Source organism: Acanthaster planci, linkage group LG21, assembly GCF_054643075.1.
Source record: "Acanthaster planci isolate LZ-2023a linkage group LG21, COTS_SCS, whole genome shotgun sequence".
Classification (NCBI taxonomy): Eukaryota; Metazoa; Echinodermata; class Asteroidea; order Valvatida; family Acanthasteridae; genus Acanthaster; species Acanthaster planci.
The window spans coordinates 5,975,907-5,993,363 of NC_141797.1; the positions used below are offsets into that span (position 1 = coordinate 5,975,907).

A 17,457-nucleotide genomic window follows, 5' to 3' on the forward strand; every position below is an offset into this window, starting at 1 on the left:
GGGGGGGGGGGTTGTCAAACCCAAAAGTGGAACTTTGGCTCTGTGAACACATATCTTTATACACATCATCAAACAAGCTGCATGTTTGTCGCGAACCGACGACTGCATGTAAGACTTGAATACTTCAGTTTGGAAATTAAATGAAATTATATTAAAAAATACACACACATACCTAAGTGGTGAAACACCGAAACTTTGGATATTTGCCAGAACTTCCTGACTATACAGTTAACCATTAAAATGCAAAATTCTTCACTCGAAGTGGCAGACTGAAAAGCTTCTCCAATGTCGGCGAGGCTTACACATGTATTATGTTACCTGATCAGTTCTACCGTAGGCTTAACACACGACTGAGATTAAAGTTCATTGCAGTGCCGAAGGGTCTGACACACTGTCACATTCTTGTTTTTTGTTTTTTTTTTTGACAGGATCAGACTTCTTATCATTGTCTCCACATCTTCTCTTGGACTAAGTTGCGAAGAATTTCATCCGATTTTTGATTATTAGCAGCTGGCCGCTTCCTTTCCCGCTGTCTGTTCGGAACAACTGGACCCATTGTGAGGCTGATGTACCGACCTAATTTAGCTAGCTTTCGCCGCTTATGTATGTTTTAGGTGACTGCTTCCTCCGTGATATACCATTGAATTTGTCAAAGAAATTGCTCCATTCAAAATGTACTATACAATATTAATTACAATACATAAAATACAAAAACAAATTGGTCAGAGTGCGAGCGTTACAAATGTATTAAAATTAACTGGGTCAAGGGGGCTCACATAGTGTCCCCCTGGATGTTAGGACTATTTATGGCATGTAGTAAATTAGTCTGGTATTAAGTCACTCCTACGAATGGTGTCAACATTTTTATATTACAAATAAAGACCAACACCACCACTAACGAGTGGAAGTCAGAAGCGAGCTGTACCCCCCCCAAGATGGTGGGCCCCCTTTGTGCCCCCCCCCCCCAATTAGTAAAATCGTAGCTACGCCACTGACGGGGACCCCAAGCCTATGGGCCTGGAAAGGCATGATTGGCATCATTAATGGTTGCAGTTTTATTTTGTTTCACAAATTATAGGCTGTAATAAGTTTCAAGACCCATACATAAAACCATTTTATAAGACGCGCAAAAGCAAACACGATCAAATATTCGTGTTGTGAATTCTTTAAAAAACTTGGAACACATGATTATTTCAACTCGAGCAAAATTTCGTCCCAACCGTACCTTTCGTGTTGTCAACTTCGCTTTCGCATTCGCCTAAAGTCGTGTTATATTCGTCAACTCACACAGCAAAATGCGGTAATAAAGATAAGAAAAATAGCTTTAATGTGCGCTTTGATACCTGGGAAGTAATCTTCTCAGGACTTTTTGAAGTGGGGATATTTGTTATTGTTCATCATTGCAGCTTTGGTCCTAAATCATAGTGCTCTTTCCTGTTGAACTCACAGACATAAATTTGCAGTGTAGCGCCACCTTTCGTTTGAAATAGTCTGCGTAGTATGTGATAGACTGCATTTCAGCCACCGACTATAAAAAAAAGTCGTTGAGAAGACCTACATATACAAAAAGTATTATTATTAACAACGCAATCAATATGAAAGATTACAGTTGTTATTAGACATTAATTTCTTCCTTCCAACCTCAGTAAAAATTCTTTTAGCGTACAAGCGCAGAATGTTTGCGGCTGTTATAGAGTCTACGCTATCAGTAGAACTGCTATTTTTAGAAGGTTGGCGATCTTCCATTTTGCTGCTGTGCAAATTTTGGGCGTCGAGCGGTCTTCAGCCTTGATACAACTGAATCATCGGTCACGCTTCAGATTACACCCTGAATCCTGACAAACAAAGCTCCTTGGTCAATGAAGGACCTCGGAGATTGCCTAGGGAGTTGAAGAAATTTGCAGGACCTTTTTTGAGAGGCAAATGTTGGACGAATCCGCAGTGAAAGATTAAAGCGACATGACGGAGTACAAACTGGTTGTTGTCGGAGGTTGGTGCACGTTGTCCATTTTGTCGTTTGCGTTTGGCATGATGTATGGAGCGTCTGCTTCCGGTATTTTCTGTGACTTCAATCTTCGAAGCTATTTTTATTGTTAATGTTGATATGTCATGAATGTTGTGTTATAGTTGCCTGTCAACCTGCAAAAGCTCCAGATTCTGCATCAGGCTGGTGGCTTGTGTAACGTGCGTGACGATGTACAGTACATGTACAGTACTCGTCGCCAGGTCTCTTTCACACTCGGGCCTAGGGTTCATTACCATAAGCACCCTGTTCCTATAACAAAGTCCATTTCTTCAAACTAACTGACATTCAGACCTTGAGGATCCATTCCTTACCCTTGGTAGCTCTACTGTAGGTAAATTTTGACAATATTTCAGCAAGAAAACCTGAATTTTTTACCCGAAAAATTACCAAATCACACCATTTTGTTTCACATCATCATCGTGTTGCCTGACCCAGCCATTGTGGATATACTGATTAGCACTGAATTTCATAAAAAAACTTCATTGGTTCAGGTCAAGGAACCAGATTACGTGCGCTGATCATCTTCGTTCACAGCTCTTCGTCGCCTCATTTTTTACGCTGAGGTTTTATCCCACAATATCCCTCAATATTCAAAGCCCTTCCCTCTGTTCTTTCTGATATGAAAGAGGACATTACTGCCAACTTAGGTAAGTTGTTTCGAAAAGATAGACTGTGTTTCCTTGTTTTAGGAACAGGGTGCTGGTAATGAACGCCTAGGCCTTGGCCAATGAGACTTGACAATACAATGTACGCTGTACCAGGTGACTATACTGTCATGCACATTACGTGCATGCCCAGCATTTTGAGCTGTGATCATGCAGTGATGTTTTTGGATTTACAATAAAATGTAACATGTTTACGTTACATTAATTAAAATACACACGGGCCCCCTATGCAAGATACATGTGCATGTAAATGCTTAAAAAGTACTCATGTACATGTACAGTAGTTTAGCACACTTGTTTGTCCATGTTTGTGATGAGACTGATATGACTGATGGAAACGCGGGCAAATGAGCATGATGAGGTGGGATATTACTAATGTAGCCTAAAGTCTTGCTGATTGACCATCAGCAGATCATGACCATTTGTCGAAAATAAGTACCTGTATACGTGTACATGTACAATTGTATAGACGTCTACATGTACAGTTATGTACATATGTAAGTGTTCGTGTACAGTTATGTACATGTTCGTGTACAGTTATGTACGTGTTCATGTACAGTTATGTACGTGTTTATGTACAGTTATGTACGTGTTCGTGTACAGTTATGTACGTGTTCATGTGCAGTTATGTACGTGTTCATGTACATGATACATGTATACGTGTACAATACTGGTACACGTACTGTATGTGGATTTTCTACATGTACAATGTACAGGGCAATTTGAAACACTCAGAATTTTTTTCCCCCTAGACTTTAATCAAGACTTGTCAGAAATTGTAATTTTTGACGATCGTCACATCTGCTCATGAATGATCATTCTGAGATTTCTTTTCAGTTTGAAAGCACACGTACGTGTATACATAAACAATCGTGACGGTAAGACTTAGAGTTTATACTCTCAATATTCATCCAGCAACCTACATGTATATGAAGATTGTATCCACCTGTTCCCCAGGACAAACTAAAAAGCATTTGTATGGGAAGTGACTGGAATCACTTGTATTAATTTACTCGTCTGTACACGTACGTGCTCATTATGGGTAGGCTTTCCTGGATTAAGGTCAGCTTTTGTATGGAAATTTGGGACAGGTTGGCTAAGAATGCATCCCCGTAAAGGAGGGGGGTACATGTACCAGTAGGAGGTACTCCCCCCCTCAAAATAGGTGAAAAGATGACTGTGTGTCTGCGCAACTTCAGTACAAGTTCTTGCACATGGTCTTTTCAAACCACACATACTCCAGAAAGAGATTGATACACGGTGCAACCGCAACCATTTTACTCATGCATACATGTATGTGTTACACATGCACGTGCCTGTTGAGTGTACACAGTAGTACGCGTGTGTCACAGAAATGCAGAGACCACCAGTCTTGCACGTACATGTATAACTGTGTTTTTAAAAAGTGTGGGTAAACAGTGGGCTTAACGATGGATGACAGCGCGCGCGTTCAGTCATGTCAGTGCGAAATACGCGTGATGCACTTAGATTGCATGTATTTGTTTGCGTGTGCTCTTAATTACATGTATGTTCTCTTTTTACTCTTTGCTACTGTTGTCTCTTCTTTTCAAACGTTGCAAACGCATTGTTTTGTTGAATCTGCAAATTGGCCAGATTAAGTAAACAGGAGTTTTTACAATCGAATGGCCTCATAGAGTTTTATGGCTGGAATTCTTCAACTGTGCATAAATTCCCTGTACCAAGGGGTGAATTTGCCCACGCTTTGGGATTTAATCACTTGCCGTCTCAGCGACGGTAGCCCACACTTGTTTGAATGGGAGCTGCCCGTCTATGGGTTTATATGTCTGTGGTGTGTACATGTACTTGTACAACTGTAGTACATGTACATGTATGTTACTGGTATACGTACATGTCCTGGTACATGTACATGTACATAAGTAGGCCTACAGTATGTACAGTACATGTATGTGTGCATGACCACGATACATGTTTATTGTGCATGTACATGTATATTAGGATTTCAAACAGAAAAATATGTAGACCAAAAATAAACTGGCAACATATACTTAACTACAAAACAAAAAAATCGTTTGACTGTCAGTAAAGCTCATTATGATCAGTGTCTTCCTTTCCAACCACAGAGTACATGAAACTTTCGAAAAGAAAAATACTGAAAAAAAAAACCCACAGGGATGGTGTGTTATTGATCCTGTTTTATTTGTGTGGGGGGTATCATGTTTCTGATGTAACTTAGTTGGAAGCTTCTACAGTGTGTATGTACATGTACATGTATGTACATGTATTTGTTGCTGAGGCATTTGCCACTGTGCAATATTGCATGTTCCGGGCCCACCTGGAGTAAATTTAAGCAAGGTACTGAACAACTCATGCTGTCCTTTCCTTGCCACGGCATCCCTAAACCCACTGTGTGTCGTTTTATTGCAAAATGAATTACATATTGCACCCATCATGTCCCAGGATGTTGGTGTAATCTCAAGCGTTTGTTCAGGATGGTGGGTGGTGAGGTTCTGCACCATAATTAGACCTGTTGGGTGACCCTGGGCTGTCTCATTAGCCACTTCCTCCCACAGGAAGTCTGCAGGGACTAGACCAAGGTTGAAGCACTCTGTTACAAGTCTGTGTCTGAAAACCAACAAGAAAAGCCTTGCTTGGTTCAGACATTTGCAATTATTTGGGACTTTTCGGTGATTGTTAATTTCCAGTATGTGCAGTCATTCCTGATATGTACTGGTAATGTACTGTACATGTACATGTAAATGTATGTACAGTATGTGTGCATACGTGTACTCGTGTATGAACCAACACGGGTATACGGTACAGTGTACATGTACATGTACAGTCATTTGCAAAACTTTAAGAAAATTCTTTTCTTTCCTACATCTCCATCATGTGAAAATAAGAGAGGAACAAATCGGGCAGTTTGGAGCACGTGTGGTAGGAAGAGCCGCCTACCTTGCTGTATTTCATCAACATTTCATCATCAACGAGACGAAACATGCGAGCATGAAGTGCTCTTAAATCATGCACTTTTAAGTTTATACATTTGTTGGCTTATTAGTTTGGATACTAAGTGATCAACATTTGATTATTTCATATGACTGTCTAAAAGGGCTCAATAGTCGTAAGGCAGATCATTAAGACTGCGGGGTTAATTAATTATAGGCCATAAGTTTCTGTAATATCACGCCAAACTCGAATTATGAAGATGACCAACAAACAAAAGACAGGCCGGTTACGGAGCCAGAAAAAAAATAGTTGCAATTAATACATGCAGCGGAATGGTGCCAAGACACTCCTGCGTTACACGACAGATTAATGGAGGTTCATTGGTAGATGAAATTAATACTTAAACATACATTATAATTGTATGATGTAAAGGCTAAAAGTAGTAAAGACGAATTACTTGGACATGCGCTTTGTCGTAAATTAAAAGTGACCAGTAATGATGGAATTTCATCGAGCATCGATATAAACTAGCAAATACTCGTCATTTTATTTTATTTTTTGGGAGGTCCTGTCGAAGACCCGGGAAGGTTTGTAGCTACCAGTAAGTGTAATTATAAACGTAAGTGTAATTATAAACGTAAGTGTAATTAGTCGCCTGAAAATAATTAGATACAGTAAATGATGTTGTGAGTATGATGAACTTATTAATGACTTAAGTTATGAAGTTATTATAAAGCTATCAGTATAGGGATTGATTGGTTTAGGTTTGGTTTTCCTTCAGGTTAATGCATTTTCTATGGGTTGGCCTAAACTTTTGCAAATGACTTTTGCAAAGGCCTATATGTACATGTACATTTACATGTGTACGTGTACATGTGCACATGCACATGTTTGTGTGTACATGTACATGTGTATGTGTGCATGTGTACATGTACTCTGTATGAGTACCATGTACCCGTATGCTGGCATATACGTACATGCACATGTAATAGTAAAGACACATGTAGGCATTTATAAATTGGAAGAAGCAGTCTTGTAAAAACTGGTTTCTGTTCAGTAAACTTTATTAGCTACGGGACCAGTCATCCAGGGACCTTTTCAAGAAGTTCAGCCTAATTTAAACCCAGGCTTGTCAATGCTTGTGTGCAAAACAGGTACACCACATGAACATAAAAACGGCACAAACTTTTACAACAGAACTTTAAGTGAAAATTTCCAGAAGTACATGAAGTATACTAGGCTATTTCTCGCTCACCTGTGCTGTACACTGTACATGTACATGTATTGTACAATGTACATGTACATATGAGTACATGTTTTCAAAATGCTCCCATTTCAACATGAATCGCTCTCCTGGACTGAAATTTCGACTGAATGTCCCTTATATGAAACACTTCATTTTGCGACGGATTCTTACACATTAAAAATTTCTCCTCTTTGAGCAATTTCCAAATATCAGTTTCGTGAAATCCTTGTGGAGACCTACATGTATTCGCCGTTAGGAATTCCTGTGGAGACCTACATGTGTACGTACTCAACCCCTTTTTTCTGGGTCTCCACAAGGCACCATTCAGTACATGCACTTCAGCACACCCAGGTTCACTCAAGTTTATATTCATTCTCAAACACTGGGCTAGTGCAGGCTTATCATGTTGTGCCCATGTACGGTTTGCACGTGTACATGTACATATGTACATTTTGAATTGTACTTTTTATGCCCGTTTTCTTTGTCTGACTTTGTTTATATATGTTTCTTACATATATTGTTTTCATGCACCCATTTCTATTCAACAGCTGGTGGCGTAGGCAAAAGTGCACTAACGATACAGTTGATTCAGAACCAGTAAGTACTGCACTAGTATGTTTTATACGATTTTTCTACCATTTTTTTGCCAACAGCCGGTGGTGTTGGGAAGAGTGCCCTCACGATACAACTCATTCAAAACCAGTGAGTGAAAACTTTCCCCATCATGGCTTCATTCCTTGCACTCTTGTGCCTTCTCCCTTCTGCCATTGTGTCCCATTCCTGACCCCTGTGCCCTGTTTCTCACCCTTGTGCCCCATACTCACCCTTGTGCCCATACTCACCCTTGTGCCCATACTCACCCTTGTGCCCCTACTCACCCTTGTGCCCATACTCACCCTTGTGCCCATACTCACCCTTGTGCCCATACTCACCCTTGTGCCCATACTCACCCTTGTGCCCCTACTCACCCTTGTGCCCCATACTCACCCTTGTGCCCCATACTCACCCTTGTGCCCATACTCACCCTTGTGCCCCATACTCACCCTTGTGCCCATACTCACCCTTGTGCCCATACTCACCCTTGTGCCCCATACTCACCCTTGTGCCCCATACTCACCCTTGTGCCCATACTCACCCTTGTGCCCATACTCACCCTTGTGCCCATACTCACCCTTGTGCCCATACTCGCCCTTTTCCCCCATACTCACCCTTGTGCCCCTACTCACCCTTGTGCCCATACTCACCCTTGTGCCTCATACTCACCCTTGTGCCCTATTTCCTCACCCTCTGTACCAGATTGGTAAAAGTATTCATAGTTCTGGCCCATTTCTCTGGTCTCAAGCCCTCATGAAACATTGCTCTTTTTTGTACATGTACATGTTCAAAAAAGGGGGGACAGTAGGGACGCAGTGATTAGCCAAGGTCGCAATACACACAAACAGTAACCACCTGCTTAATTTGAAACCCCCTTCCATCTTATAACCGTCGGGCCACACAGGCTCTCTGCCATGGTATCCCATCCCATATACCTGTATGAACTCCATGACCTCCTGTTCTTCCGGCCCCAATCCCTGCCCTGGCCCCTCACATTTGTATTGTCTCTTTTACACGTTCATGTACATCTAGTTGCTGGAAAACATATTGTTATTGTTATTTCATGTCTACATTCTTTTCTGTCTCTTTCCATTTCAGCTTTGTGGATGAATATGACCCAACTATCGGTGAGTTGTTGAAACCCTCCTCCCCCTTTTAGGGAGGAGCTTTCGCTCAAAAACATCCCACATGTACATGTACGATACATTTGTACATGTATGTTGCATATTTTGGTTGACATGCTATGTCATACATTTACAACACACGAATAAATCCCAGTTACATGATAGGTGAATTGTGGATCACATGACAAGCTCCACTTTTGTCAAAGGGAAATGGTTTTGTTTGGTGACAGAGAGAATGTTCCATTCTACTCGTCTTCACTTTGTAGAAGAGAACACGCAGTTTGTCACCTCATGAAATAAATACATGTAATATTGTTGTGCTCGGATACATTCATTACATACACACTTTCATAAAATTACGTTGCGATACTACATCTCCCACTGTACATGTAGTTGAAGTGCATAGGCCCACTGTTGCAACTTGTGTGCGGTACATGTCCATGGCAAATTGAAACCAAAACATACAAAAATTAAAACAATACCAAATGAAACCCAAAGCAGAAAGAGATTGTAAGCAAGGAAGCAGCCTTGAGCAATATCACAACAAAAGCCCATTGTATCAAGTGTTGGCTTTGTGGACGACTCGGTAACATGACTGTGAAGTCTTTCTGTAACCGTTCCCTCCCCATCAATCATCAATGTAGCAGTACATGTACAGTAGGGACCATTAGTGTGATTGCATACATATACATGTATGTACATGTATATACACACATACCACAGTAGTTTGTAGGTTTTTGAAATAACTGCACAAATCGGTGATGTACATGTAACCACTCAGTTTTCCCTGTGCTGCACACAGTACCGGTATGTACATGTATCCTACATCTGTACCATCTGTAATGGTCCCTATTTACATGTCCATAAATTACCCTCAGTGTCATGTACATGTACTACTATTTCAGATTTGATGTCAAGCACATGTACTGGTACCCGTGTTTTTGTGGTCCCTTACATGTATTTATCTTATTGAGCAGCAGTTTACTAATCAGGAGATTTTACTTTCCTGTACATGTACATGTTGGTAATGGCAATAGATCAATGCAGATATTATCAAGAATTTTACACACAAAGTGCAGTTACAAGTATGTACATGTACCTTTAACTCGGGGTCATCCTTGTTTTTTGTATCATTTTACATGTAGTCGGGAACAATAAATACTGTATTATTATTCTTCCGACTCATTTCCCCCTCCTGAAAAAGTATGCAAGAAAATGATAATGGCGGAGCCTCATTTGCCTTCAGATAGAAAAATGCCTCTCCCCCCAACAAAAAACTGAATGCCCCTTTCGTACCATCCAGTTACATGAAGTGCATCGTGAATTTGTTTTTGTCTTTGTGACTTCGTTTCATGTACCAACTCAAACTAAATTGCAGCTGATCAAGTTTCTTTGGTGATTTGATCGCATTGCAGAGGATTCTTATCGTAAGCAGGTGGTGATTGATGGAGAGACGTGTCTTCTGGACATTCTGGACTCTGCCGGTCAAGAGGAGTACAGGTAGGCCAGACTTTCTTGCATTGGTGTTCAAATTGACTGGCTGCAGTTTTGTTTTGAAACAGTATACCACGGTTTGGGGGATTTAGCGTGAGCGGATTACCATCGGGGACAAAAGCGCTCGACCACCACTTTGATGAGCCACACAGTACCCCTGCATGCTAATCTGGCCCCTATTGAAAAGAGGTCAGCAGCACACTGTGCCAAGTTCGTGAACAAAAGAAAGTTACTTAACACCGCACAATCTGGGCTCTTTTTACAAGGGTGCAGGCCTGGCTGAAATACTCTGCATCGATGGATTTTGTCTGTCAAATTAGAGTAGCGACCAGACAGTCATTAATGTGGGTGTAAACGTCCATTAATTGAAATAATGAACTTTTGAAGAATTTTGAAAACTGAAATCTTGAAAATGTCCCGAGTGTGTGCACTGCATTTTTCAAACCACCAGGTAGCAAGTGTTAAAACTCTGGGAGTTGCATAATTCTTTAATTCTTTCTATTGTTTGCTTGTATGGTTTCTACAGCGCCATGAGGGACCAATACATGAGGACAGGGGAAGGCTTCCTTATCGTTTTTGCCGTCAATAATCGCAAGTCCTTCGAGGATTTCAACCTGTACTGGTCTCAGATTTTCCGTGTGAAGGACACAGATGAAGTACCCATGGTTTGTAAGTAGCTAACCATTCAGATTTATGTGGCAATCGATATTCTTATTCCCAATACAAATTTTGTAACACCTCAGCCACAGATTGGCTGAGCAATTTTGGCTATCTTGCTGTGCACAGCCAAAAGAACTGCAACCGTAGCAACCAAAAAACTACATGTATATGCATGACCACCGGCATTGTGTGCAAATGCATACTTTCGCACACATTGCTAGTCATGCGCATTCAGAAGTGCTAGTGCCACACAACTGGGTTCAAATATTTTGAGAAGAAATAGATTGGAACATTGCTGGCAAATTTCCAACAAATTGCGTATTCATAGAGATACATTTTTGTTTGTGGTAAGATCAAATTAATCAGTTTTATCTTAAATAAAGCAGACTCTGTTTTAGAGGGGGGTATGAAAGAAATACTGACTGCTCGATCTTGTGGTTTAGTAAAAGTAGTCTCCCCCAGTGATCCATGGAGCGTTCCATATTCCCGCAGCTACACCTCGGGGAAATAGATTTCTCTGTGGATCATTTTTGGAGGCACGTTTTTACTACACTCCAAGATGAAGCAGTCAGTATTTTCATGGTATTCACTGCAGGGCTGTAGCTAGAAGTATCTGCTTCAAGCAGAAACCACCCCGACATTTGTTGAAAAGAGCTACATTGGTCAGGAGTATTGATTTTGTTGGTAACGAAACAACTGCAGCGCTTGTGTTTCCCAGTTGTTTGTGAACCGGCGATGTGTAGTTAGTACCAAAGGAGTTGTCGTTGCTTAGGAAATAGCACCCTCTCTTGGCCTAGCTCAAGGCCCATAGCACCAGTTGTTTTGAGGCTGCATGACTAAGCCGGTGCAATATCAGCTGCACAAGGGGGCTCAAAATCGTCTGGCCCATTCTCTGCAAATCTACACTTTCTCATCCTTTCTCTGCAACTTCACAGCTTTTCACACACTTTCTATTTCCTTTTCCCCTTTGTGCCAACTGCAGTGGTAGGGAACAAAATCGACTTGCCAGAGAGGACAGTTGCCACAGAGGACGGTCTTGCGATGGCCAAGAGCTCGGGCATCCCGTACATCGAGACGTCAGCTAAAACCAGACACGGAGTGGTAAGACACATGACAAGGGATAGATTTGTCACCACTTTCATCACAGAGAAAAAAGGAAGAGGAAATCTGAATCCTGAAATCTGAAAGGTTGCGTGTACACGTAGCCAAATTGGGAATACTTAAAGAGTTTATCAAAGAGAGGTCACCCTGACTTGCCCTGATTTTAGCCTTTTTTTTTGTCACCGTTACTTTTACAGGATGATGCATTCTACACTTTGGTGCGAGAGATCAGGAAAGATGTGAGTCCTACCTGTTGCCGTTGCATGTCTTGTCGAGAGGCTATAATCAAAATTTCCACACATTTCCAAGAACCAAGAATTGTTTAGGGAAAAATTGTGACATACAAAATTTGAGGGACCATTTCATTTGCCTCCCTTCAGAAAGCCTGTAAACAGCCCCCCAAACGCAGCCACATCCCTCAGAAAGGCCACAAAATGTTACATGATAACAACTACAAATTCCCCCCCCCCAAAAAAAAACATATTTTTGCCTCTCTCCCCAAAAATTTGGTTTTGGATCCATCCTTGCTTCTGCCAAGCTGATTGAAATTATGTTTATGTTTATTGTGTACAGCTGCCAGATCGAGGCTCTGCATGCCTACCATGGCAGCTTCAAAGAGCGAACAGGAACTGGCTGTAGCCACTACCGTAGACCAATTGCGTAATTTCAGGCTACAGCCAAGTAATTCTGGCATGGCCTAGTCTGGAGCAAGGAGAAAATTGTTGGGATATATTCATTCTTGAATTTGTTTTCCTCCTACAGAAAGAAAGGCGGAATGCCAGCAAGAAAAAGAAGAAAAAGAGCAAGGGAATGAAGTGCATTTTGGTCTAAGGGAGAAGAAGCGGACTTTTCCAATCTTCACTGTGTCGATAAACAATCTCAAGACTGGTGTCCAGCTTGTCACGTATACTTGGAGACTCCAGCCAATCTTGTGTTCGATTTGGGGGGCAGCAAACACAAATCTGTGCAGTGCGGGCCCTGTATAGAGGCACAGGTCTGGCTGCAGACTGCGTAGCTGTTTATATTGTTCAAAGATATTTTGAATCGGATATCCTTCCGGGGAAGGTGTACAAGTTATCTTGAGTAACGCTTTCCCTCTAGCTCTCGATGACGGGACCGGGTCTTTGGCCCTCATGCACGAGTTCATGTTTTGGAGAAGGGACGCTGGTTTCTGAATTGTGTATGCCCTCATATTGAGACAGGGACAACTTGGGCCCCTTAAATTGTAAATTGAATTCCCTGCCTTACTTCTCTGACAGTTTAGACATTCAGTGTGCGTGTACGACTGGTAAAGTGGGGATTGTTGGTTGAGGTGCATATGGATAAGTCGGTAAGAAGGCTAAAAAGAACTAGTCCAGTGAGAGTTCCTTCTTGGCGGGCCCGAGGCTGTGTCAGAATGGAAGGCACGGGGGAGAATCCGGTGTCTGTTTGCTGCCCCCTAGAGTTGGAAACTTCTGCCGGTAGTTCCATATTCATCCATGCAGGGTTCGGTTGAAAGGTTGGTTGTGTAAGGGTCAGTAACCCTAAAAGAGCCGGAAGGGGGAGGGTGGAATCTGCCTCCCTCCGCATCTCTAGGAATTTTTGTCAATAACTTTTTGCAGTCGTTTTGATCTCAATTTTGTGACATTTGAACATACCGTTCTTGCACGGTGCCCATTTTGTTCAAACAGGTCAGCCCAAAATGTGTACTCTTCCACTGCTGTGCTCAGTGCATGCAGGCCGGGTCACATGTAGCCTTGACCTTCAAATGACGTTAGCAAAAGTAAATACCAGACTGGTTTGAAACTCCACAAAGGTAGTTATAGGGAGTGACTTTACCACGCATTCCAGGTTTGTTGAAACGCTAAGTGCGAGAGGGGCGAGCTCTTCAGGAGAGACACCCCCAGCAGCTTTGAGATGGTCCGAAATAACCCGGCTCTTTTAGGGTTGAGCAGTGTGCATTTCTTGCATTGTAACATTTACTGTTTTCCTGAAAATGAAATTCACTTTTGCTCCTAATTTTGTATATATTACGAGCACAAGACAACCATCAAGCTCTACACTGTACACAAGAAAACTTGACCCCTTTTTGTTAATCTCCTTGTAGGGCCTTCGTGTGCACCCAATGGATTTTTGAATGTGTTTGTATTTTTGATGCCACATACCAAACTAGATGACCACAGTGATGGTGTTGTGTCAGAGCCAATTATTTACCTATGCCCTTGAGAATAAATCAGTGGGAAAAACAGTAGCTGCTAGGGCACCTGTAGATGCACCTGTGTGGATCGTGGGAGCTGTTTCTTTATTTCTGTTGGCTCTAGTTATTTTTGCCTTGGTCAGTATTCCTATCTGTAGAAACCAATCCAGGATGCACGGCACGAAGGTATCACGGAATGGTCCTGTGCTAGGGCAAAGTGGCCTGCGCGATCAGTGCACCTTTGACCTACGACATGGTTACCTCCCGTGGTACTGCAGGCAGGCCATATGTAAAGAGCTTATAAACCAATGCAGGGGTGCAGAATCATTCTTGAATGTCCCATATGCACAGGAGAGTAGTGGGTGTAACAGAAAGTAGTATTGGAAAGCTGTATTGCTTTATAGGGCTGCCAACACCGAGTAAGTTTGAGCACGACAGAAGATGATTCCATAGCATGGGGAGCCCATTTCAGACTCGGACTTAAACCTTGTTTGCACAAAACCATTTGATGTCATCAACACCACCGGGATAAAAACTAATCAGATCTGTTTGTTTGTTACCCTACCAGAAACCAACTTACAGGCTGCAGAATGTTTTCATTCTGTGGTCAGGATAGGGTGTTGCAGTTACTGTTTTGATGATAAGAAAAGCCGTATTTCATTTATTTAACACATGGGTTGGAATTCCCATATGTGCACGGGAGCTCGAGGCAGACAATAACCTGAAATGCGCGAGAGTTGGCAGCCCTGCAAATACGAACATCCATCCCGTATAGAAGCACTTACTTCGATGACTATGGTTTCACTGGTATACCTCATAGGAAGAATTGAAGGCATGATCAAAGATCTTATAGTGGCGCAAGACAGGAACTCTACCAAAAAGGTGTAATCACCATGGGCGCCATTCAAACAAGTGATACGCCTGCGCAGTGGATGTTAATGCACAGGCGGAAATGCGCACACTCGTACCAGGTGTGCCTGCCTGGAACAGCGTCTGTGCATTAATGTGCGTTGCGCAGGCGTCTTGCTTGGTCAAATGGCGCCCATGGTGATTACAACGGTTTACGTGCATTCACGGTGAAGTTCTCCATCTTGCGCCGTCACGCTGCAAGATCTGTTGGCATGATTGAGGCATGTCTACTCCACAGACTCCCAAATATCGTGCATTTGGACAGCATCTGCATTTCTAAATATCCAGTGATGTGTTTTATGCACATGTAACTCCCAAGACTCCCAGATATCGTGCATTTGGACAGCATCTGTATTTCTAAACTTCCAGTGATGTGTTTCATGCACATTTAACTCCCAAGACTCGCAAATATTGTGCATTTGGACAGCATCTGTATTTCTAAACTTCCAGTGATTTGTTTTATGCACATGTAACTGAGGGCACTTTTTTGCATCTCAAGTGTCATATTTCGATGCTGCTCCCTGAGTGCAAGGTCATGTTTTTCCTGTGTCTTCACACCTAAGGAGACCACTCACCGTTGTCAAGAATGCACAGTTTCTGATGACCAGTTTCTGTATTTCTGAAAAATCCCTCACGTTTCGAAATGTTTTGAAATGGTTTTGATCAGCATACCGTGCTGTTTGTCAATTCTAAATGTAAACTACCCGTAGAAAACCATTTTCGTTTTTTGTTTATTTTTTTACTGCACAGAATTCTGTCCCTGCTCATCTGAGCAAGTGGAACTTAAAAGGTCATATTTGTAGGTCACCTGCATTGGTTTATTATAGCTCTTCAGTTTTCATATCTCTGAAGCCCTGACCATGAGCCATTCTTAAGCCCCTCCCCATGCTGCAGGCTTCTGTCATTCAACGTCTCGAGATTATTCACGGTGTTTTCTCCAGCTTATTCCGATTCCAAGTTTGTACGTAAACTCTTGAAGGTAATGTTATGTGCATACAATATATCACTCATCACCCTATTGTAAAATACAGTTGTGGAATAAGATATGAAAAAAGATAATGGATTTTAAATATGAGCATGATTGATGCAGTTTTCCCTTTTTCAGTAAGAGAAATTGCCACGTGTACTTTACATCTAGTACGTAGTCCAACTTTTCCAGAGTTGTTCCTTTTGTTTTCTCCACTTCAAAAGTTAGCCCAGATGATGTAAAAAATGTACAAAAATTAGACACTGGATGTAATTGTAACATTGTAGGTCCTATCTCACCTCTTCCTTATTTTCAGTTGCCATGATATTTTACTACTGTACAGAATGTTTGTGTAACCTGCCCTCCAAACTTGTATTTGTGGGGTAGAAGAAGTAATGTACAGAAGCAGGTGGAAATGATCTTCAACTTCCTTTAAAAAAATTAGAATTAGTAATATTTAGAGTTTTTCTTTGATCAAAGCGTACAGGAGTTGAGCTTTGTGTCCTTGAGAAGTCCACACCTTTCTGGCTCTGCTTTTTAAATTTTTAAGTTGTCACTTGTGGCTCGTGTATTTGCTAGCTTCAGTGTTTTTTTCCCTTCTTTTTTCCCCCCAAATGAAGTGATCTATTTTTGTTGTTGCTTCAAAACTTAATCTGTAGTATTGCACGAGTATCCATAAACATTTATGTGTGCTTGTGTGTTACCATCTCTTTTCCTTTTCTTATTATTATGACTATTTTTAATGTGTAACTTTTTTTCTAGTACATGTACATGTGTACTTTTTTTCTCTATAAGTAAGATTGGCTGTACTTCACACTAATTTACGGTGACCATTAAAATACATGTAGTGTTTTTCTCTGTCAGCAAACTAGTGTCAAAGCAATTCAGTGAATTTGCTTTAATAAGTATGGGATTTGATACATACCAAACAAAGATGTGACACACTGGATTATTTGAGCTGTTTGTCAGTCATTGAACCTTTCTCGTGTCTGACTAAGCCTTATTCCTGATCCTGGAGCCATATTGTGTAGTCCTGAATGTATCATCCAGTTTGAAAAAGAACAACATTTTGTATCCTTAGCTTTTTATGACTGGATTAATAGTAATTGTACCAATCCTGGCCTGTAGTAGGAGATGGCCACCATATTGTGCTGTGCTGTAGTCAAAACTATTCCAAGACCATTTGCAAGGCCAAACATGACCATGCACAAGATTACATGTAGTCTCAAGTTCCGGTAACAGGTTGAGCAGTGACAGGAATGATTTTGCGGCAGTTCACTTGAAATAGCCAAATATTGCAGCACCCTTTGATGGAGGGTTTGCGTGGCTGCCATCTTACAGGCTATTGCTTTTGTTCCACAGGGTAATGCACAAAGGAGGTGTCCCTGTGGAACAAAACAACTGCCGTGCAAGATGGCTACCGTGCAAAGCCTTGATAGGCACACACATAGCAAGTCGCAAGACTAGACTCGAGCAATAGGACAGTGGCAGGAATACTTTTGTTGCAGATCCATTTGAATAACTTGTGACTGGACTTCAGACTGAAGGCTTTGTGTTGGTCTCTTTG

At 41.6% G+C, this 17,457-nt stretch overlaps 1 protein-coding gene across 2 annotated transcripts; it reads left to right on the forward strand.

The window, feature by feature from the left end:
* Positions 1–1,715: 1,715 nt before the first annotated feature.
* Positions 1,716–16,839, forward strand: LOC110987479 (GTPase KRas). Of its 2 annotated transcripts, none has more exons than XM_022250233.2 (8): positions 1,716–1,990; positions 7,414–7,462; positions 8,558–8,586; positions 9,999–10,083; positions 10,604–10,746; positions 11,720–11,838; positions 12,036–12,077; positions 12,601–16,839. In XM_022250233.2, the coding sequence occupies exons 1-8, from the start codon at positions 1,960–1,962 to the stop codon at positions 12,667–12,669; spliced, it is 567 nt and encodes a 188-aa protein (XP_022105925.1). In that variant the 5' UTR covers positions 1,716–1,959; the 3' UTR covers positions 12,670–16,839. The 2 variants fall into 2 exon arrangements, with proteins under 2 accessions (XP_022105925.1, XP_022105926.1); XM_022250234.2 differs by lacking the exon at positions 7,414–7,462 and adding an exon at positions 7,519–7,567 and having other exon boundaries at positions 1,717–1,990.
* Positions 16,840–17,457: the final 618 nt, after the last annotated feature.